Raw genomic sequence first — 23,046 nt, forward strand, 5'->3', positions numbered from 1 at the left:
AAGCTGTTCTCTTCAGTCACTTCAGCAGTCAAAAAATTTTGCCTGCCTGTGCTGGGCACTGGAGGTAAAAAGAATAGTTAATTGTAGTGAGAAAGTTCTGTGATGACTGTAAGCATTGACTCTTGGAGAAGATACATAGTTGGGTGAGTAAGAGAGTCTTCTTAGAGGAGGTAATACTTGATCAGTGAATCTTGAAGGAAGGGTACAAGCCAATTTAAGAAGTGTATAAAAGGCTTTCTAGGCAAAGGGAATGGCAAATGCAACTTTGGGAGTTAGGAGAACAAAGGGCCTCTTTGGAGAAAAGCCTGGTTGGAACACAGGATATGAATTTAGGGAGTCGTCTATGACTTGGAGGACAGGGAAACCCGGCATGCTGCAGTCCATGGGGTCACAGAGAATCAGATACAGTTTAGCAACTGAGCAACATAAGACTTGAAAAGTAGGCAGAGAGAATGACAAGATACTTTTTCTAGTTCTGATTGTTAGAAAATTATGTTTTATGTTGACCCCCAAATTACTTTCCTATAAGCATCATGGAGTAAATCTACTCTCATTTTTGGTTGTTATTTTACTTGTATGCAGGTAGCTTCATGTCCTTGCTTGGGTTTTTTTTTCTTTCCTCCTCTATTAAATGTCCCTCTTGATTCTGCTTCTGCTTGTGAGATGTGATTTCCCTCCTTCTACCTTGGGTGCAGTCTTCAGGATATAGTTCATCTGGTCAGTGTTTCTTTTTACAGTATCATTCTCCTACCCAGACATACAGTCTAGAAAGAAACACAGGCAAATGTTTGATATATTTGACCTTGATAAATGACAATTTAATGCCTGCTCTTGAGCTTAGGAAAGGATACCTGAGGTGATTTTAACAGGATGGTGTACCACCTGGTAAAACCTGAGCAGTGAAGGACTGGTTAGGTGGTTATTTCTAAAACCAAATTGGATGATAGGTTCATATGGCATCGGTTACACTCTTGGCAGATCTGAACCCCCTTGAATACTTGTGAGGTGTGCAAAAGGTTCAGGTTTATTCATCAAAATCAGAAACACAAGTCATTAGAGGTAATACATCACAGATACATGGGTTTTCAGAGATGCTGTTAATGCACCGTATTCATTGCAGTTTTTCACAATTGCACATTGAATATAGTAATATGATGTTATTATATATAGTCACCTGTGTTTCCAGACTTTATGGCCACCTTATTGGTAGTGGCTGCATAGCCTCTTCAGAGTTACTGAGTTAAAAAAATATGGTCTGAAATTACGGTAGAGATTATTTTAATTTTGTCAATTCTAGAGAGTAGTTTCTTTTTCTTTGGAATTTTGTGGGTTTTTTTTTTTTTTTTTGAGCTTTTTCTTTTGAAACAGTAGTAAAGGCCTTTTGTGAGTAGTACTAATTTGTCCTCCACTTCTTCTTCGTGGTTTGCTTGTTATAGAGTCTTTAAATTGAAGAAAATCATGTACAAGCCACAGGCAAGAAACAGCTGAGAAGCAATCCAGAAAATATAAAAATAAATCAGTAAAGAAGAGATTTGGGGGAGGATTAATTCACAAAATCCCTCGTATTCTGTGCCAAAAGCAAAAAACTTCTAGTTTATTATGAATACATATTGAGTTACCAATTCTCATCATTCATTTTGATAATTATGATACTTTTTGAATAGACTTTTCTACCCTCATCTGCCCAAAATGGGTCAGTGTGTGTGTGTCAAATTGTGACTTAATGATGGATAAAATGGAAAGATTTTGTTATAGAGAGTCACTCTGTAAGTGTGATGTGTTGGTAAATTTAGGAACAGAGCATAGAAGATGGCTGAAGAAATAGCACCAGGTAGGCTGCAGTTATTTAACATTTTTGTTCCAATTAACATTTCAGACCGATGGTGCGTCTGCAGTGCTGATTATGGCAGAGGAAAAAGCTCTGGCCATGGGTTATAAGCCGAAGGCATATCTGAGGTAAAGTAAGTATTCAAGTAAGTTTCCTCTGGTTTCTTTACTTTAGTACAGAGCTCACCCTTCTGTTTTTTACCTAGGGATTTCATGTACGTGTCCCAGGATCCAAAAGATCAGCTTTTACTTGGGTAGGTAGCAATGTATATTCTTGGATTATTCTAGAAAATATTGGTTACCCATGTTTATTACATAGATTTTAAAAGTATATAAAGCACTGAGTTCATAATTGTTTTGTAAGTTGGGTTTTAAAATAATAATCCTTTATGTTGTGTTATCGTTTTATAGTTTTATCACTTTTCTACTTTTTCCTATGCTTTTCTACTACAGTTATTATATATATACAACTTTATATCCTTTTTTACATTAAGATGTCATAAGCATTTTTTTATACTGCTACTTACTCTGCAACACAATTAGAATAACTTTTTATAAAACCCTCCTAATGTTTAGATAGACTCCTCTCCCTTCCTCACAAGGCTGTACCCTCACTAGCCTCCATCATGTTATTTAACTAGCCATGCCCCTTATGCTCTGCCGTTTGAGCTCTGTGTTCTTCTGGCTCTTCACATTATTAACTTGCCCTTCTCTTTTATTGTCTACTTGCTTATTATCTCTTTCTCTGAGTCTGGAATATCAACTGCAGAGGGCAGAGGCCATGTCTGTTCAGTTTACTGTTGTATCAACAACACTTTGTTTGTAGAGTAGAATCAGTGAATGAGTAGAGGACTTTCTAATAACTGTAAAATTCAGTTTGGGGAATATGAAAGAGTTCTTTAGTTTAAAATGAAAGTTTTAATATTGTATCACTAAATTTTTTCTTCTCAGACCAACGTATGCTACTCCAAAAGTTCTGGAAAAGGCAGGATTAACAATGAATGATATTGATGTTTTTGAATTTCATGAAGCTTTCTCAGTAAGTCACTTTAAAGACACATATCAAAGGACTATAATCATTTAATATGTGTGAAACAAGTAGAGCTTTATGTTTGAAGTACTGACTTAACACTACTGGGAGGAAATCCAGGGCTACACCCACAGTGTTGAAAAACATATCTTTTGAAGCTATTTCTTTGAGGCCCTTCAGAAGTATCAGGTTGTTTCTTTAGAAAATATTCATGGAAAACTGATATAAAGATTTCCTTAGCTCTAAAGTTAGACAGACTCATGCAAAAAAGAAAGCCTTGAGGGATTTTACTACAAGAAGGTCTTTATTGAGTTATTTTCCTTTCTAGGGTCAGATTTTGGCTAATTTGAAGGCCATGGATTCTGATTGGTTTGCACAAAACTACATGGGTAGAAAAGCCAAGGTAAGTTTCTGGTTAAAAATATGCTTGAGGAAAAAAAAGATATGCTTGAGGGATTTTCCTGGCAGTCCAGTGGTTAAGGCTCCATGCTTCCACTGCATGGGATGTGGGTTCTATCCCTGGTGAGGGAATTAAGATCCTGTATGCCACACAGTCGTCGGGGACCCCCCCCCCCCCCACCAAAAAAAACCTTTGAATTTCCAAAGCACTATGATATTTGGAGCTTTAATACCTGCTAATAAAAATATGAAGAGGAAGGTTGCTGCTTCTTAGGAAAATTTTTGTGTGTTATTTCATGTATTTATTTCTTAGTTGAAAAATACCTCCTGGAAATTCTTTGGAAAAAATAAAAGCAAAAACTCAAATTGTCTTTTGTTTATCCACTCTGATGTCAGATGAAAAATAAACAGGGCTCTTGGCTTTCAGAATTGATTTGGAATTTCTTTTGTAGTCAAATAGCATATGGTGGGTCTTTAAGAAAGTTATTTCCTTCTATTGCTATTACTTCCTGTTACTCAGAGCCTGGCCTGATTTTTAAGTAAATTCACCTTTTTATTTGTGTTTATTTTTGTGGGAGCCAGGTTGGATTGCCTCCTTTGGAGAAGTTTAACAACTGGGGTGGATCACTGTCTCTGGGGCACCCATTTGGAGCCACTGGCTGTCGGTTGGTCATGGCAGCTGCCAACAGGTTACGGAAGGAAGGAGGCCAGTATGGTCTAGTAGCTGCCTGTGCAGCTGGAGGGCAGGTAGGTCACAGAAGCTTAATAGGAGTTTCCAGAAAGTTATTTTCTGGAAACAAACTCATCCAAGAATGTTTGATTTATCTTAATTCGATACAGTCTTAGAGTGATTTTTCTGATGACACACAACTGGGGAAAAAAAGCCCATTTTTGAGGGCTGGGGAGTACAACTTCAATCCTGAGAGTACTTTGAATGAAAGAAGCTATTTAAATCCAAAATTTTTTCCCCCTAAAATAATGTTTACAGGTTTTATTTATAAAAGTTACATGTGCTCATTATGGAAATGATGGAAAATACAAAAAGTATGTAGAAAATAAGACTAGAATCACTTATAATCTCATCAGACACTATCATTAATCATACTTTGATATATTTTCTTCTTTAATAATAAAATTTTATTCAGTCACCTTGAGACCTTATCTATAAAATCTCTCCAAGAGGAAAACTGTCTTTGTTGAGAAGTAAACTATACAATGGAGAATTAATTTACCTCTGGATAACTTATTGCTATTTAGCTGGGGAAAATTTTGTTTTCTACAGGTTTTTTCTATCTGTTTTACTTGTGTTACCGACAAAACTTCCTACCTGTAGCGTTTCACTGTGGGACTACAATCCAAAGGAAGGCTGGCTGTAATCTGGTTTTTTTTTTTTTAACCCTGCTGGAAACAGATTTGATTTTTCACCAGATAATAGAATCTATCTGTTGCTGACCAAGATGAATAAGATATGTAAAAGTATAAACATCTTGCATTTAAAAGCCTTTATTTATAGCTTTTCTTCAGAGACTTTGAAAAAGCAAGGGGTCAGTTATTTTTAGGTTAGAATCTTTTAGACTTCATGATTGGAAGTATTTCTAATCTGGGTAACTTCGTTTACGGAAAACCATGGTTGGTCGGGACTGGAGCCCTCCTTATCTTTCTATGCCAAGATTCACTGGGGGAGATAACTGGTGCACAACGCTGTACATAGTGCGTAGTCCACACCAGTCAGTGTCCTTTGGTTTTGAGTGTTTGTTCCCTAATTTTTTAATCTAGCACATAGAGGATTAGTAACCTAATGCTAGATGGTTTGCAAATGAACAAAGAATAATATCCAATGTTATTACTTTCCTCTAGAAGTTTAAGTGTAGTGAGGAAGGAGATGATGCATTCTAGACACTAGATTCAACTTGGTATTGTTTCATTGAGAGCCAAGTGAGTGCTGTATAGACATGATTAGATCAGAGGAGGAATCCGTCATTGGATCTAGAGCAGGATTTCTCAGCTTTGGCACTAGTAACACTTTGGGCTAGGTAATTTTTTGTTTGGCTGGCAGGATTGTGCTGTGTGTTGTAGCGTGTTTAGCATGGTCTCTGTCCACTAGATAACAGTAGCAAACAACCCCCCTCATTACCCCCTCTCCCTGTCTCACCATATACACACAGCTGGGACAATCAGAAATATCTCCAGACAGTGCTGAATGTCCTCTGGGGAGGGTGGGGAGCAAAATCACTGCAGTTGGGCATCACTGATGTAGAATACTATAATAGATTTGGGACATGAAAATAACACAGCTTAAATAAAACAGGAGAAGGGATATTCTAACTTATTATGTATCCTTCTAGAACAACCCCAAGTCAGTCAGACCTTCCCACCCCTGTTCTTTTGTTTGATTGTGCCTGTATCAAGGGCATTTAACAGTTTGTTTTGAACTACAGTGTATACTAGATTGAGGATAGAAACCACGTAACAAAACTTTGTACCCACACAGTGTTTAACTCGGTGCCTTGTAAATAATAGTTCCTTAATAAATACTCCAGTACTTTGGCCACCTCATGCGAAGAGTTGACTCATTGGAAAAGACTCTGATGCTGGGAGGGATTGGGGGCAGGAGGAGAAGGGGACGACAGAGGATGAGATGGTTGGATGGCATCACTGACTTGATGGACGTGAGTCTGAGTGAACTCCAGGAGTTGGTGATGAACAGGGAGGCCTGGCGTGCTGGGATTCATGCGGTCACGAAGAGTCAGACACGACTGAGCGACTGAACTGAATAAATACTGTGGGGATTGAATTGAATCTAGAAGTAGGGAGATTAGTTAAACTGTTAACTGGATTGATAACAGTCCAGAAGAAAGAATGATTATGATTATCAGATAGGATTTAGACTCGTGACATCATACATTCCTATACTAGGGTTAAACTAGGGAGGTAACTGTACTGTGCCTAGTACGTGGGAAGGGGTTTTCTACTTTTTGACTATTGTGGGACGGCAGCTTATCATCTCCACATGCATAGAGTAGTAAAGAAGAGACCAGGCTTTGGAATCATCTGGTTTCAAGTCCTGACCCTGTTATTTGATAGCTTTCTGGATTTGGTGAGTAATGTAACCTTTTTACATTTTTAAATAAAAAGCCCCCATTTTTCTTATCTTTCTCACAAGAAAGAAAACTGTTGTCAAATTCACTGTATTGTGTTTATTTTTATACAGCTAAAAAAAGCCACTGTGGCTTATTTTAATAGCAACCACTTATGGAGCATCTACTAGAAATCAGATTCTACTAGGCAGACTTTGATACACACGTGTATGCATGTATGTGTGTGTGTGGTGTATGTACACACACACATTGTATGCTATCGCTTAATTTAATGCTCACAAAAATACTTTGATGTGGGCGCCATGAGCCCCATTTTACAGAGGAAGTTGAGGTTCAGAGTGGCTAATAATTTTCCCAAGATCACACAGTGTTTGAATGGCAGAGTCAGGATTGAGTTCCAAAGCCTGTACTTTTCCCATGGTTCTCCTCTGCCTCCATACTGGCTGGATTCATTGCCTTTCATTGCTCTAATTGGACTTCTTTTTTCTTTTACAGGGCCATGCTATGATAGTAGAAGCTTATCCAAAATAATAGATCCAGAAGAGGTGACCTGGAGTTTCTGTGCAGCACTCGGCCTAGGCAATGCCATTTCAATGCACTATTCAATGATATCTCTAGTTCCCAGCTCCTCTTAGGAAAGCAAAATTTGTGGCGTTTTGTTCAATACTTTGCAATTAAGCCTTTCCGGTGTTCTGAGCTTTCCAAGAATCACAGCTTACTCCTCTTTCAGGGATTCCTTAGTTACCAGAATCTCTCACAGTGATAAGTTCAAGCAATTGTTTTTGGTCTCTATTTTCATTAAGGACTGAATGAGTGGCTGCAGTTTTGGAAAGAAACTAGGTGAGATTTGGGATCACCTTTGTAACATTTGCAAATTATAACTCATTCCTATTTGTGACCTAACGATAAACGTTTTCTATAAAACACAAAACCGGTGTGCCTAAATTAACTTAATTATGGGAAAATAATTCAGAATCTAAGCATCACTGAAAATTTACAGTAAATGTTTAGATGTATAAATACCTTGTTAAAAGTGTTAGTCATGTCCAACTCTGACCCCATGGACTGTAGCCTGCCAGGCTCCTCTGTCCATGGAATTCTCCAGGCAAGAATACTGGAGTAGGTTGCCATTCCCTTCTCCAGAGGATCTTCCTGATGCAGGGATCTAACCCACATCTCCTACATTGCATGCAGATTCTTTACCATCCGAGCCAACAAGGACGCCCATGTTGGTTAACCTTAATAAAGTAGAAAAGTTTGAGAATCATTTGCCTTGTTTTATTAGAGGTAAGAGGTGGTTCTCTTGTTTTAGAGACAGATTTTGCCTTGGACTGCTCATTTGTAACTTCTAACCATTTTGGTCCACCACGAGGCCGCTAGGAACATAAAGTCCTGCTTTAGAATAACACCATTTTTTCCCCATTGTCCAATTGAAGTAAATTTATTTTATTACTGTTTGGAGATGTTTCTGTTTGCCAGGTGTAAAGAAATTTTAAAGATTTGGTCCACATACTAAAAATCCTCAGTTTTTTGACAACCAAACTGCATTGAATAACATGTGTGCTCGTGCTTTGAAGCAAAGTCTCAGCTGCAACCATTTATGTGAATGTTGTTTAGATGTATGAAAGTTACTGGCAATCAGAATCATTCTCTAGTTCAGGGACAGTTTAGGCAAGGGAGCAAGTGCTAACCTCTTAAAAGGTTATTTGAGGATCCCAGCATCATTTCCCCATGATTTCATTGGTAAATTCTACATAACTTGAATTTTTAATGCTGTAAATCAGTATATTTACAAATCACAAGTATTTACTCTAGATAAGTGAAATATAAAAGGTAAAAAACTTTTTTCAATTTAGGGAAAAATACCGCTATTGGGATGGGTACTTTTTTTTAAACAAGACAGTAAAAGTGTTACCATAAAAGAGAAGATGTATAAGTTGGCTTAAGTTGAAATAAGAACGTTTGTTCTTTATATGATAGAGTAGCAAGAGAAGCCACAAATGTGGTGAAGATACAGATACAACTTAACAAAGAATGTGCATATATATATCTATATCTATATATATATATTTTACAAAGGTATATTATACATGTGATAAAGATATCTCTTTTATATCTTTGTCATATACATAGGATAGATATCTTACAAAATATACATGATATAGATATATTTTACAAAGGATCTGGGATGTATACAGAATTCCTGTAAATGAGTAAGAAGAGAGCATGGTAAAAACTGGCAAAAGATATTAACAGGGTTTTTTTTTTAGAAAATAATACACAAATGGAGAATAAACATAAAAAGATGCTCATATGCTCATTAGTCGTCAAGAAAAACCAAACTAAGATCATGATGAGGTATTAGTTTATGCTTACTAGACTGGCAAAAATAAACAGGACTGAGAACACTAAGCGTTAGTGAGAATGTGGACAATAGGAACTTTTTATACCTGCTGGTAAGAATGCAAATTGCTACAACCATTGTAGAAAACAGTCTGGCATTATCTTGTACATTTGAATGTGACACATGGCTTATAGTCCAGCATGTCCGCTCTTAGGTATATTTCCTGAAGAAACGTGCACACAAGTTATCAGGAGACGTGTACAAGAGTGTTGATAGCAGCATTGCTCTTTAATAGCAAAATATTATAAATAAAAAATGTTCATCCACAGCAAAATTTCAAAAACAAGCAAAACTAAGTATACTCCTAGGATGCCTACATATGAGATGAAAATATTTTCCAAAACAAGAAAAAAAAAGTCTTATTGAAGAATTCCAAATAATATGTGTAGACCCCATACTCCCGCAGGTGGAGCATGCCCTTCCCCTGGTGAGTGTGGGCTGGACTTAGTGACTCAACTCCAAAAAATAAAAGTATGAAGATGGAAAACCAGGCAAACTTACAGTGGAGAAACCTGGCAGCGCTAGCTTAACTAAGAGCCCAGGGTTATCATCATAGTGTTGGCATGTGGATATCACAGACCTGATGGTGTCATGTAATCAAAAGGGCCCTTCTCCTTAGTGGTATTCTTTCCAAGTACCCATAACCTAGTTGAATCTTTAGACAACATCAGACTAAATTGAGGGACATTCTACAAAATTCTTGCCAATACTCAAAACTATCAAGGTCGTGAATAACTGTCACAGACCAGAGGAGGTTAAGGAGATCTGGCAGCTAAAGGTAATGCTAGTATCCTGGGTGAACACTAATAAACTGATGAAATTTGAATGAAATCTGGAGTTAGTATTTAAAAAGGAGCCCAGATAAAGGAACACATATATGGTGAAATTATTTTTGAGAAGAGTGCCAAGACTATTTAGTGGGGTAGGGACAGTATTTTCAACAAATGGTGTTGGGAAAATTGTAAATACACATACAAAATAATGAAGCTGGACCCCTACTTTACACTCTACAAAATGAACTCAAAACAGACCAAAGACACAAACACGAGCTAAAATGATAAAACCCTTAGAAAGAAACAGAGGGAAAGCTACATGATACTGGGTCTGGCAGTGATTCTTGGATATGACACCAAAAGCACAGGAAAGAAAAAAAAAATTGGAGTTCATAAGAAAACGTCGGTACATCAGAGGACACGTTGAAAACACAACCTATGAAATGGGGGAAAATCATATCTGATAAGGGTTATTAATTCAGAGTATATAAAGAACTACAACTCAACATCTAGAAAAACAACACAATTTAAAAATTGGCAAATGATTGAATAAACATTTCTCTAGAGAAGATTGACAATGAACAATGAGTGCATTAAAAGATATTTCGCATCACTAGTCATTGGAGAAATGCAAATTAAACTGCGACTTCACAGCCAGTAGAATGGCTACTTAAAAAAAAAAAAAACCAACCCTGAAAATAACAAGTGTTGATGAGGATATGGAGAAATTGAAACCTTTGTGTACTATTGATGGGAATTTTAAATTGTGCAGATGGAATGGAAAATAGTATAGCAGTTCCTCAAAAAGTTAAAGGTAGAATTACCATATGACCTAGAAGTTTCTAGTATATATCCAAAAGAATTGAAAACAGGGTCTCAGAAATATTTATACACCCATGTTCATAACAGCGTTATGGACAATTACTAAAACTCGGAAACAACTTGTGTTCGTTGATGGACCAATGGATGAGTAAAAGGAAGGCAATCCTGTCACATGTTACAACACGGATAAACCTTGAGGATATGCTAAGTGAAACAAGCCAATTACAAAAGAAATACTGTATGATTCCATTTGTACCAGGTATTTAAATATGCAGAACAAATTCTTAAGGACAGTAGAATGGTGGTTGCCAGGGCTTGGATGGATGATGAGGAGTTGTTTAGTGGGTACAGAGTTTCTGTTTTGAAAAATGAATTCTTAAGGTTGGTTGCACAGCAATGTGAATGTACTTAATATTACTGAACTGTATATTTTTAAATGGTTAAAGTAATCAATTTTATGTGTATTTTATCACAGTTAAAAACAATTTTTTTTAAGGTAAGGGAAAACATTCAGAACAGAGGTTACCTCTAGGTGGGGGGCAGTGGAACTGGATTGGAAAGGAGCACATAGGTTAAAGCTATGTACCATTTCAAAACATTTTATACATACAAGAGACACCCGCGTTATTTTCATTTGCATGACTGCTACAAAAGCCCATCCTTGGCTGTGGTGATTACAGTTGTCTCCTTAAAGTTTGTTCTTAAATAGCTGAAACTGGTTATATTCTTCGTAAAGATCCCAACTTAAAGTGTCTTCCATGTAAAACTTTAATTACACACTGTGTTCTACCTGATAACCAATTGCGAGTGGAGCCTTTATTTGCCTTTATTTTCTTTCATTCAGACTTTGGAAGTTTGGCTCCCCTACCCTTTCCCCTCGGCTCTCCCCTGCCCTCAGCTGTTTGCTTCCAACAGTCTCTGCTTCCATCTTTCCTGAGAGAAGAATTTTAATTTTCTGCCTGGCTCCTCCCTGTGTCCTTTCTCAGTTTTGTATATTTCTTCAGGCCTCTCAAGTTTTGGTCTCTCTTGAGGAGTAAAAGGTGGTATCAGGGTCTCCTGGGCTTTCTCAGATTTTAGTCGGTGACTCAGAGGCTCTCTGCCTGTATCACTGTGGTTTTCTGGGGACTCTCAACCGGTATATTGTGCTTCTTCAAAGAAGAGTGATCATTGATTGAGAGGAAATTGGAGAATGGGGGGACTGGAGGACAAAAATAGTAGTACTATTCTGAAAATAGATGATTGTCAAAGAGAAGAAGCATTCAGACATGTTGGCAGTGTTTGTACTCAGTGTCATACTCAACTAGAAGCCCTTTCCCCTTTCACACTTAAAGGAATATCAGTGATCAGTTGATTCCCAAAGCAGAACTCCAGATAGAAAGTTCAGAGCTTTCCCAGGAACACCTAATGTAGTCTATCCTTCTGTACAAATTCCAGGATGTATTTTTTTTGTGTTTCCTTGCTTGTGAAGATTCTATTTTTAAATATGCAAAATGGTCAGGAAAACTTATTGAAAATCTTTTTTTCTAACATAAAAATACATGCTCATTATAAAAAAATAATTCAAACAATATAGAGTAGAAGAAGAAAATGAAGAATCAAGTAGAGATACCCACTCTTTGTATTTTGGTATCTCTTTTTAACACATACATATTTATATGGACATATGGAACGTAATTGCCTAGTACACTGTTCTGGAACCCTTTTTTATTACTTAGATATGTAGCCTAAATATTGTTTCATTTTGGTAGGTGTAGCTGAGTGTCATCATTTTTAGTGACCACATAGCATTCCTTGGGATGGATATATCCTAATTGGTTTCACCACGTGCCTCTTTTTTAAGGGTGCAAACATAGAGTACACATCCTTTGCACATTTATCTGTCCACTTGTTTACTTATTTCTTTAAGCCTTCTTATTAGAAATACAATTGCTGCTAAATCTCGCCTTCTTGGATTTACCTCCAGAGCATTCTGTTTATTCCACTTTTTTTTTTTAAATGATGAAAGCCAAGTAAACAAAGGCTTAATGTCATTTCATTTATCCATTCTAAAGTGTGCTGTTAGCAGCAGAGTGTGTTTTGAGTACGTGTAATCATTTGAGAAGGAAGATGAGAACACACATGTATCTTCGGAAGCATGCTCAGAAAAGGAGTCTGCTGCTTCTATTCTATATTACTTGAATTAAAAAAAATTATAATTAAAAAAATTAAGACTGTAAATGTTAATCATGTAAAAGTGGAATTGAGACATGATTCTGTTGTCAGGGAAACCGGCAAGGCAAAGCCCCTGCTGATTCCAGTACTGCTGCCTCCTGCTTATGAATGCCCTTCTATCAACGACTTTTTATATACATACATATGTATGAAACTTACATATAGTGATGTGTTTTATAAAGCTTAAAGAGAGACCTATTAACTTCACTTTTTCCTATATTTTGAAAAGAAACCAAATTCTGTCCTTTGCCTCCAGTGTTTGGAAGATCAGCGTTCCTTTCAATTAAGCCATCCTTTCTTTTTTATTTTTTTTTAAAGTCATCCTTTCTTTGTAACTATAGGGAAGAAATCATTAGACAAGAAATCACTGAATAGTTCAAATAAAACCATTTTTATCAAATATCTCTGTAACATAAACTGTTGATTAGTTAAAAACCTGGTTGAGATAGTTTTGCTTGTAATTACTTTGAACTTTGGTGATCATTTTTACAGCAAGGGCAGGCTTATTCATTAGGTAGCTTCAGCTAGTTTTTCATGCTTTTCTTGCTTGGATAGTTTAGAGGTGGAGACAGATGACTACAAGAGAAATGAGTGTGACTAATGGGAGGGCTACCTTTCCCATTGGCTGAGCTCTGGGAGGGGGAAAGTGTTCAGATTGTTGGCCAGGACCCATCCCTGGCTTCAAGGACATACCCTCAGCCTCCTTGAAGGAACACCAGCTCTGCCTGTGGGTCACTCAGAGTTTCTGTCTTCCCCACCAAGGAGCTCTCCCTGAAGCCTCTGCAGGCCCCTCTCCCCTCTGCACTCCAGGCCCACCAACAGCAGTTCCTTCAAAACAATGGTTTTTCAGGATGATTAAAATTTTGATAGTGTGAAAAGGAATTTTCAGAGTGAACTGAGTCAAGGGTTGGTGGTGGTGACACCTCCTCCACCTTTCTGGGAAAGCAATAGGAGATGCTATCCACATCTGAGGCCTCCACCTTCTTCAGCCCATCTAGAAACGTCCACTTGAAGAAATCTGTTTTCCGCCATTGGGTTGGGACAGGTATACGAAGAGGAGTTTTCCTTTTAGAGCTTTGCTGGAAAGCCCTTTGTGCACTCAGCCTCACCACACGCTATGCATGCTGCCCCTAAGAACACTTCATTTTCACCTGGCATCTTTACTTCTTCCTTTGCTGTGTTCTGAGATGTAGGTTTCATTTGTGGCCTAGGAAGGGGTGAAGTGAAGTCACTCAGTCATGTCCAACTCTTTGCAGCCCCATGGACTATAGCCTACTAGCCTCCTCTGTCCATGGGATTTTCCAGGCAAAGGTACTGGAGTGGGTTGCCATTTCCTTCTCCAGGGGATCTTCCCAACCCAGGGGTCAAACCCAGGTCTCCCACATTGCAGGCAGATGTTTTACCATCTGACCCACCAGGGAAGCCTGAAGGGGGTGGAAAGGCCCAATTGCAGAGTGATTATTATTGCCATCTCTCCTTTGATGGATTGTATCCATTTCTATATTTTCACTTGCCTTCATGCCTGGGCAGCAGAAACTTTGCTCCCAGCTGCAGTGACTCCCATGCATACCTATCCTACTTTTCAAATGCCAACTGGAGGCAGATTTTCAGAGAGGGGGAACAAGGGACAATCCAGAGTTACCAAGAGTCCAGGATACAATCAGGAGCCCGGGAACCTGAATCTGTCCTCTGCCTGGGCTGCTTTCTCTGCTGTTGGAGAGCTGGCCCTAAATCCCCAGTATTCTCTTGGATTCTAGCTGTGCCTGTCTCCTTCAAAGGCTGTGGAACATCTACTCTGACCTGCTCTCAGGGGTCAAAGTAAAACTTGAAGCCAGCAACTCACCAAGGAGATGGTGGATCTGGGGGGTTGGCTGCAGCAGAAGCGTTTGCGTAAAGCCTCTTGGACCTGCAAGAGAGGTGAATGCTGTTATGCCCGGCCTTCCAGTGCAAGTCAGGCATGGGGAGACGAGCAGACTCACCTTCTTGTCCATGAGGCAACCAAACAGTAAGATGAAGACACCCTGAAAAGAGGGATATGGGGATCCGTTAGTCAAGGAGGAAGGAATCAACTGAAATCAACTCATTGCCTTTCTTCTTCCTTCAACCTCTGTCCTTTCGCCTAATTCCCATCCTGAGGCTTCCCATCTCAGTTCTGAGCATTAACATCACTTGATGCATAGGATCCATTTCAGATGCTTTTCTTACTGTTACGAGGAAGATGAATATCAAAAGATTGGGTACTGGCAATTCCCTGACTTCAATAGCAATTTCAGATATTTTACAGATAAGAGAACCAAAGCTCAAAGAAGTCTGTCCAAAGTTACCTAGCAGTCCATGGAGGAACTGGGATACAGACTTAATTAAGCCTTTTAAAATTCCTGTGCCTGTGTTTTTCTGCTCCACCGTGATACCTCCTTGAGAAGGGACTGGCAGTGACCTAGGCTGTCTAACAGGGCAAAGAGCATGCCTGCCACCGTGTCACCCACCTGGGAGGCGTTGAGAACTGTGAAGAGGTAGTGAGGGACTATGGAGACTTCCTCTAGCAGAGTGGCCAGCCCCAGCCCCCAGGTGAGGCTGAAGATAGGTGTAAGAATGAGCAGAGCTTTGATCACCCCCAGGAGGGCTTGGCGCTTCTCCACCTGGGGTCCCTCTGACAGCGAGGGTCTCAGCAGCTTCAGCACAGCCATGGTGAGTACCAGCCCATTCACGCCCACGATGGCCAGCACTGGACCCACGAAGGTGTAGAGCGCTCCTCCCTTCTTGTCCAGCCAGCATGCCCCCTCGCTCAGGTATTGCCCTCGGGGTAAGTAGAGGCCTAGGGTGATACCTGCTAAACCCATCGGGCACAGGTAGCCAAGGAGCACCATCAGGGAGAGTACTCGGAGCTTGGACAGCTGATGGAAGACAAAGAGAAGCTGGTGGGCCAACATCAGGGCCTGAGCCAGCATCCAGAAGAAGGTGGCCAGGTAGAGGAAGTGACAGAGGAAGGCAGCAGCCAGGCAGACTGGGCTGCGGGGCCCCGCAGGGAGGAGCGGAGCTCCTAGGAAGCAGGCGTTTGCGGCCAGCAGGCAGAGGACCATGTTGAGCAGGGCCGAGTGGCGTAGGTAGGCGACCTTGTTCTGTACCACAAACCTCCACACCAGCCTGTACACGCCCAGGCACAGGAGCAGTGCTAGAATGGAGGCTCCCAAGCCCACCTGACTCAGCAGCTCCAGGGTGGGGTTGTTTGGAACCGTGTGTCCAGACATGAGGATGGAGAAGGCAGTGAGGTGCCGGCAGATACACTGAGTGGTGGGGCTGGCACTGGCTGCCTGCACCTGGCACCCTGCATCAGACCAGCCTCCCTTGCCCTGGAAGAGATCGTGGTCCCAGAAGACACAGTGGGGACTGCCATCTGTGTCCCCAAAGTCCATGATGACCTCTCCCTGCTTGAAGACCTGGCCACCTGCCATGATGGAGATGGCGAGGACCAGACCAGGAGTGGCATAGAGGGAGTCCCCCAGCCCTTGCCCATAGTTTGAGGGCAGAAGGTGGTCCAGTTCCTGCAGCACCAGGCTAGTAATACTGACGTTGGTTCCGTTATGGCGCAGGGGCGCCAATGAGTGCCTGGGAATCCATGCCTTCAGTGGGGGCTGAGTAGGGAAGGAGACTCTGTAGTTAGCTGGAAATGTGGGCTCGAGGAGCTGGCTCTGCAGCTGCACGTTGGGCAAGACGAAGGAGAAAGGCTGGTCCTGTGGGCACAGGCTGTGTGCCAGGGTCTCCACCGCCAGCAGGAGACTGGAGCCCACCGAGGGCGTCTGCCTCTGGGCTAGGGTCCACAGAGAGCTGGAGTTCATGCCAAGGACCTTGTCTGTGGTTTTCAGGACAGCCTGAAACACCCAATAGAGAGATGAGGCCTGGCTGCCAGAGCCCACAGCATTGAGCTGGGGCGCTGGGAACCACAGACCCCAAACCCATCCTTCCAAGTCTAGCTCAGGACCCAAGGATGGGAAGAAAGAGGGAGAGGAAGACAGGCCTGTGAAGAGAGCCTTTCTAAATGGGAAGGGTGGGGGGTTGTTCAGCCAACTGCTGGGGTGCCTTCAATATGTGGCTCCTGAGGAACACCCCACCCCTCTGTATGACAACCCTCCTCCCCCTTCCATCCCTTGGGGCCTCTAATGTCCTAAGGGGGCCCCTCCAGATCTGTAAAGCTAGGAGTGGTGCCCAGTGGTAGAGGGCACACTCTCTGAAGTAGAGGACCACCTGCATGTCTGTAGCCACAAGTGATGCATGTTCCAGACATGAAGGATGTGCCGGGCCATTGTCCCTGATTATTCCTTTGGCTGCAGCTTAGGGTTCACCACCTGGTGCCTATACTGAGAGCTGGTTTAGGTGAGTCCCGCAAAGCCAAGTGCGTTTGAGTATCCTCATGCAGGTACCTTGTGTGTGGGCCTGGGGGGATTCAGATCAAGTCCACATACATGCCTGCACACATATGAACGCCTCTGAACTCCTGTCTCCACACCCCTTCCTGTTTTCCCCAGCCTCCCATGTGTTCCCAGCATCAGGCCTTCACGCTCCATGGCCTTGGTGTAGGCAGGAGGAGAGAGGGACCAGGAGAGCAGACACTTGGACTCTAGAAAGGTCTGCCATCTGACAGCCCATGGTGATGTCAGAGGGACAGAAATGCCTGGGGGAAGAGCTTCCTGCCCATACTACCCAGCTGGCCCCTGCTGTGATTCAGAGATCTCACCTCCAGGGCGCTGCAGTTGAGCTGTGTTCCAGTGTCTGCCACCACCTTGGCCAGGACTGTCATGGTGGCCACCAGGGCCAGTAAGTCAGAGGGGGAGATCACTGCCTCTACCTGCTCCTGCAGCTGAGCGAGGATCTGTGACACCTCTTCCTCAGGCCAGCCCTGGCCTGCCTGTAGCAGCTTGAGACAGATAAGACAGCAGGAGGGGAGTTGGTGAGCCGTCAAGAAGGAAGGGCCACCTCCTTCCCGGCCCAGCACCTCCTTTCTTTCTCCCCACATCCCATCCCAGGGGAGCAGGAAGCAGAGAGGGGAACAAGCCACGTGGGAGGAATTCACACCAAGGTTTGTGGAGCAGATACCTGAGGGCATGAAGGTTTGGGACTACACCAACACTGGGTAGTAGGGTCTCAACACCTACTTCCTGGCTCTGCTAGGGCTCCAGTTCAGAGAAGCTGAATAACCTTCCTGCTGGGCCTCGGGGGGAAAGGACTCTAAAGCTGGGTCCTGATTGAGGAAGGGATAGATCATGGAGGATGGGGCATGTGGGCAGCAGGGTCAGAAGCTTTACCTGGGCTCTGAGGAGCAGAGCCAGGAGCCCCGCGTCTGTGCAGTTGCTGTGGATGGGTCCCCAGACCCCATCAGGCCCACAGGGCCTCTTTACCATGCCCGTCCTGTCCCCAGGACACAGGGCCTGTGCCACATGGCCAGCCTTGGTGACGTTCCAGGCAACAATTGAAGAGTCCTCAGGGCAGGTGGTGTCTCCATCTAAAAATGACATCAGGGAGGGCTTAGCAGCTCATTCAAGCCCAAGCCTTTCCTTGAGCAGAAACCCCTGCAGGCTTTTGAGTCTGGTTGTGTTGCCCAGCTCAGGGAGACACCCAGGGGGAGCTCCCAGGGTGGGCAGTGAGAAGATGGCTGGCCGGATCCCAGGCCCCACATACCCTGAATGATGGTGACAGAGACGGTGACCCTGAGAGGACTCAGATCCGGGCTCTGCAGCTCACAAATGTATGTGGTGTTGGCTGTAGGGCAGTGCTGAACAGCCAGCATGAAGCACTGGGAGTCCGGCTTGTTGAATACAGAGGCTGAGGGGGACACGAGAAGGGAATGGTCTCCGGACCAGGGACACGCCTAGACCCCTCGGGGTCTTTCTAGCAATTTCAGAAGCAGATGAAACAGTGGAGAAAAGCTGAGTGGTATGTGGGCAGCAGACTACTGCAGGCTGAGCTGAGATTTGGGGCCGGGAGACCCTGGTGGTGTGTCGGGGGTGTCCTACACGCTCCAGGCCCTGAAGCCGCAGTGGACTTATTTGTAAAATGGGACCATCATTAGAGGAAGCTTGCACAGCAGCATTGGGTGGGTTCCAGGAGATTGTGTGGATGACAGCATGATGTGAAAGTTGTCTACACACATGTGGTTATTGTTGAATAGAACTGGGGTCAAAAAAGTATTGGACTTGGACCTGAACTCCCAGCTTGAACTGCAGCCTGTTTCCTGGGGGCTGGAGCCCCAGCTGCCTGGAGGCGACTAGCTGCCCTTTCTCCCTGGACCCCCGAGACAGTCAGCCCCTTTCCATACCTTGGCCGCCCTCTCTGGGGCTCCAGGAAGCCGTGTAGCCTAGATGTGTGCTGGGGATGCAGCAGCTCAGCTGGAAGCCGGGGGAGGTGGCACAGGAGACGGAGAGCTGGTCTGGGAGCCCAGTCACATCTGTTGCCTGCAGGGGCACCCTCACCACCTGGTGCAGCTCCCACCTGAATCCCTGGGCCTCGAAGCGGCATATGTACTCACCTGCAGACACACGCCTGCTGCACCTCCCAGCTGCTCAGCCCCGACATGTACTGCAGGGTCCCTCCTGCCTCCCCAGCCACTCCCTAGGTCTGCCCTCCCCATCCAGCCTGAGCTAAACCCCAGCAGAAAAGATCCCCGTGCCCTCAAGGACTGCTAGGAGGAAAAGGAGATCCTGACGCTTTGTCACGAGCCTGTTGCCGTGCATCCTAAGATGAACCTCCCTGTCTCCAGGAGATGCTCTTCCCGCACCACCCACTGCCATCTTGGCATCATGAAGAAAAGCCCACATCTGTCCTCAGTTGAAATTGAGACCATGCTTTTCGCGTTTTCTCATCAAAATTCTTCACATCCATGGGCCTCTTAGCCTTCATTTCCCCAGAATGAATAAATGGACAGAAGGAAAATGAAGAGGAGGAAAGACAAGAAGGAAGAAGAGAGGGAGGAGGAGGAGGAGATGGAGGGGAGCAGAGGAAGAGGAGGGAAGAAAGAAGGGGAGGAGTGAGAAGGCAGGAGAGGAGGAGGGAGCGACAGGCGGGCTACCTGCCCATCTATGGGAGATGTTGACGATGCTGAGGACAGTCTGGCCCCGGCTGGAGGTCAAGGACACACAGGTCCCTGCCTGCAGGAGGACGGGGCTGGGGCTTCCTGTGGGCCACAGGAACCAGTTCAGGTCAGTGGTCTCCTGGTTCATGAGGAGGGTCAGGTTCAGCGTGTTGCCAGGCATTTGCAGCCAGGAGTCAAGGTTCAGGGTTGCGGGGACTGCAGGAGGCAGGAGACAGGACCCCCAGAACAGAAACTTGTGGCCCTGGAGCCTCGCCCTCCTCCCCCATTTTCCGAAGCCCATCTCTCCTCACTCCTTCCCCACCCAACACTAATTGTCCTGTTTTGTCCCTGGAGGAGTGTGGCTGCTGCAGTCCAGCCTGGAAGACCCTATATGTCAGTAGGAACCACACAGGGAAGCTTTCTGACCTAAGACTTCCCCCTCCACCAGAAAGGAAACTTTCCTTGTCCACCTGTCTCCAGAGCCCTGTTGTTGGTTAGTCTCACTATTCCTGTCCCAAGCGCGGGGCCTGTGATCTGCTGTGATACCTGGCATTTTCTCTCACCCAGAGGAGCCGCTGGGCTTGGACCAGCTGGCAGAGATACAGCCCTCAGAGAGGAAAAAACACAGAGAGGGTTTTGTTCACTCGGGGCTATTGGTTTCCAAGTTCCCAGCCCTCCTCACCAGGTGGCAGCAGCTCGCAGTACCCGGCTTCAGTAGGGCTCAGAACAAGACAGCCACACGGCCGGTGCTTGATGGTGGTTTGACAGGGCTGGCGATGGCTGCAGATGCTGGCGTTCCACTGGTACCCAGAGAGGCAAGCACAGTAGCTGTGCCCGTCGTGGGTGACATTGCACTCTGTGACAGAAGGAAGGGAAATGAGAAGTGAGCAGGGTGTCCAGGAAAGGCTAATGCCTGCTGTCTGCGAGGCCCTAGGGCTAGCTTTCTGGAACAATCCCAAAGTCACTGCCTTCCCAGCCAGGGTTCAAAGCAGCAGAGCATGCTGGGCAAAGGCATCCGAGGTGGGAGTGGAGAAGCCCCGGCTCAGCATCATCTGCCCCTTGGGCCTCTGCCAAAGTTTAGAAGATGGGGACATGGAGCAGGAAGGGAAGATCTGTCCGATGAGGGGTGGGGAAGAAGCTGGGCACGCAGACCCTCCAAGAAATAGGGAGGAGCTCCCCACAGTATCTCAGATCAGGACACTGTGGGAGGGCTGGGCAGCTCTTGCACCCTGAGCTCCCCCTCCCACCTGAGCAGTTAAAAGCCATTGAAAGGCCGGGGGTCAGGAGAGGTTCTTCCCCACCTGTTGTGAAGTTGAGGCCAGTGAGAGTCACTGGGGCCGAGGAAGCCGAGGCAGCCGGGACAGTCAGGGGCTGGGAGAGTGCCACCGGCCAGGGCTCATCAGAGAAGTCCAGCTGTATGTAGACGGAGACCAGGACCAGTTCTGCAGGAGAGGGGAGAGCTGGAGGGAAAGGAGCGGCTGCTGTGGACCGGACACTAGCTGTCCCCTCCAGGAACCTGAAGACGTCCCACCTTCCTCCTCCCACAGCCCATGCAGACAAGTCCACACAGACAGGACCCAGGAAGGTGGTCTCTGCTCACCCATCACACCTGCCATTTCATGTTGCCCTTCCAACAACCCCCCTTGCACAGGTGAGACTCTCCAGGAGCAAAAGGTTTTGTCAAGACCTCACAGCTAGAGAGCTGCCTTCACACCTGTGACTGGTGCCAGACCCAGTCTCTCTGACCTGCACTGCCCTCCCCCTCGGCGGTGCCTCTCCCAGACCTTTCTGCCTCGTTCCCTGCTCCCCACCCTCCCATTCGTCCACTCACCACCTGCTCCACTTTCGGGGTCCAGCCGTGGCCCTGATCCCCCTCGAGCCTGATTCTGTCCCTGGAACAGAGCACAGGGAGACTCTGGGGAGAGCTGAACCCTGCCTTTGTCCAGGGACACCTTCTTCTCTAAGCCGCTGCGGGGGCAGCCTGGGTAATCTGCTGTGACTTGGTCTCTCGGAAGCTCCTCTTGTTGACTGGAATCAAGCGGGCAGAACAGGAGGGGAAAGCCAGCTTCTGGTAGAAGGTGCCTGACTGCAGCCCCAGGGATCCCTCCCAGGCTGGCAAGGCCCACCCGAACCCAGGAACCAGACACACCCTTGAGAGTCAACAAGCTTTGCTTAATTGCTTCCTGAATGCACCCATCCCTGGGTCTGTGAGTGTGTGTGTGTGTGTGCTAAGTCCCTCCACGACTTTTTGCAACCACATGGACTGTAGCCCTCCAGGCCCCTCTGTCCATGGGGATTCTCCAGGCAAGAATACTGGAGTGGGTTGCTGTGCCCTCCTCCAGAGGATCTTCCCAACTCAGGGATCGAACCCATGTCTCTTATGTCTCCTGCTTTGGCAAGAGAGTTCTTTACCACTAGTGCCACCTGGGAAGCCCATCCCTGGGCCTCTAGGCTGATTGAAATGACTGGGTCTGGAGCTCCAGTGAGGAGGGCTGGGTGGAGCTGCCTGGCACCCAGAAAGAAAGTGAAAGTCGCTCAGTCGTGTCTGACTTTGCAGCCCCAAGGACTATGCAGTCCAAGGAATTCTTCAGGCCAGAAAGTGGGTAGCCTTTCCCTTCTCCAGGGGATCTTCCCAATCCAGGGATTGAACCCAGGTCTCCCGCATTGCAGGTGGATTCTTTATCAGCTGAGCCACCAGGGAAGCCCAAGAATATTGGAGTGGAGTGGGTAGCCTACTCCTTCTCCAGAGGATCTTCCATACCCAGGAATCGAACCGGGGTCTCCTGCATTGCAGGCTGATTCTTTATCAACTGACCTATCAGAGAAGCTTGGGGATTATTCCCTCCATAGCAATTGCCATGAGGGTGAGCAGAAGCAATACCTAGGTCTCTGGTGTGTGTAAATATTTCCTCACCCACACCTCCCTCTCTCAAAATTGCATGTGTGTGAGGAGGTCAGTCTAAAAACAGATATGCACTAGATGAGTATGTGGCTAGAGATAGATACCCACCTGGGAGAACACACAAATCATAAAGTGCCAGACTAGACACTGCTGACTTGCCTCAGATTCTCTCCTCCTCTATGCCAATGGTTCCCAAATTTGGCAAGTTTTAATTTTCATTTTTAAGTGGCAAGCTTGACTAGAAGAGCCTTTACCTAAAGTGCAGCAGGCATCACTGGTGTTCACAGGAATTCAAATAAAGAAACAAAAGCTATCCTCACACTCTGAAAAATTAGGCTGAACTCTCATAAAAAACCATCCTCTTTAAAAAAAATATGTTACAGGGGCTTCCCTGGTGGTCCAGTAGTTAAGACTGTGCTCCCAGTTCTGGGAACCTGGGTTCAATCCTTGGTCGGGGAACTGGATCCCACATACTGCAACTAAGACCCGGCTCAGGCAAATAAATATTAAAAAAAAA

The 23,046-nt window shown here is 44.7% G+C and overlaps 2 protein-coding genes across 7 annotated transcripts in view; one reads left to right on the top strand and one right to left on the bottom strand.

Annotated features, from left to right (window-relative positions):
- Window positions 1-7,621, top strand: part of HADHB (hydroxyacyl-CoA dehydrogenase/3-ketoacyl-CoA thiolase/enoyl-CoA hydratase (trifunctional protein), beta subunit) — a 30,316-nt gene extending 22,695 nt beyond the window's left edge. For 5 of the 6 annotated variants that reach the window (XM_010840590.1, XM_010840587.1, XM_010840589.1 and 2 more), the window contains 6 exons: window positions 1,877-1,956; window positions 2,034-2,081; window positions 2,779-2,866; window positions 3,186-3,260; window positions 3,839-4,003; window positions 6,850-7,621. In XM_010840590.1, coding sequence (XP_010838892.1) covers window positions 1,877-1,956; window positions 2,034-2,081; window positions 2,779-2,866; window positions 3,186-3,260; window positions 3,839-4,003; window positions 6,850-6,885 — 492 coding nt within the window. In that variant the 3' untranslated portion in view covers window positions 6,886-7,621. The remainder of the gene's footprint in view (window positions 1-1,876; window positions 1,957-2,033; window positions 2,082-2,778; window positions 2,867-3,185; window positions 3,261-3,838; window positions 4,004-6,849) is intronic. The other variant, XM_010840592.1, reaches the window with a different exon arrangement.
- Window positions 7,622-13,610: 5,989 nt separating this feature from the next.
- The window catches only part of GPR113 (G protein-coupled receptor 113), a 9,750-nt gene continuing 314 nt past the window's right edge, over window positions 13,611-23,046 (bottom strand). Inside the window, exons 2-13 of the mRNA XM_010840593.1 lie at window positions 21,459-21,519; window positions 20,929-21,069; window positions 20,303-20,483; window positions 19,625-19,869; window positions 18,875-19,084; window positions 18,238-18,381; window positions 17,865-18,061; window positions 17,297-17,476; window positions 15,051-16,433; window positions 14,544-14,585; window positions 14,408-14,470; window positions 13,611-13,771 (exon numbers count right to left, since the gene is read on the bottom strand). Of these exons, the coding sequence (XP_010838895.1) occupies window positions 13,712-13,771; window positions 14,408-14,470; window positions 14,544-14,585; window positions 15,051-16,433; window positions 17,297-17,476; window positions 17,865-18,061; window positions 18,238-18,381; window positions 18,875-19,084; window positions 19,625-19,869; window positions 20,303-20,483; window positions 20,929-21,069; window positions 21,459-21,519 (2,907 nt within the window). The 3' untranslated portion in view covers window positions 13,611-13,711. The remainder of the gene's footprint in view (window positions 13,772-14,407; window positions 14,471-14,543; window positions 14,586-15,050; window positions 16,434-17,296; window positions 17,477-17,864; window positions 18,062-18,237; window positions 18,382-18,874; window positions 19,085-19,624; window positions 19,870-20,302; window positions 20,484-20,928; window positions 21,070-21,458; window positions 21,520-23,046) is intronic.

Source organism: Bison bison, unplaced genomic scaffold (assembly GCF_000754665.1).
Source record: "Bison bison bison isolate TAMUID 2011002044 unplaced genomic scaffold, Bison_UMD1.0 scf7180017864145, whole genome shotgun sequence".
NCBI lineage: Eukaryota > Metazoa > Chordata > Mammalia > Artiodactyla > Bovidae > Bison > Bison bison.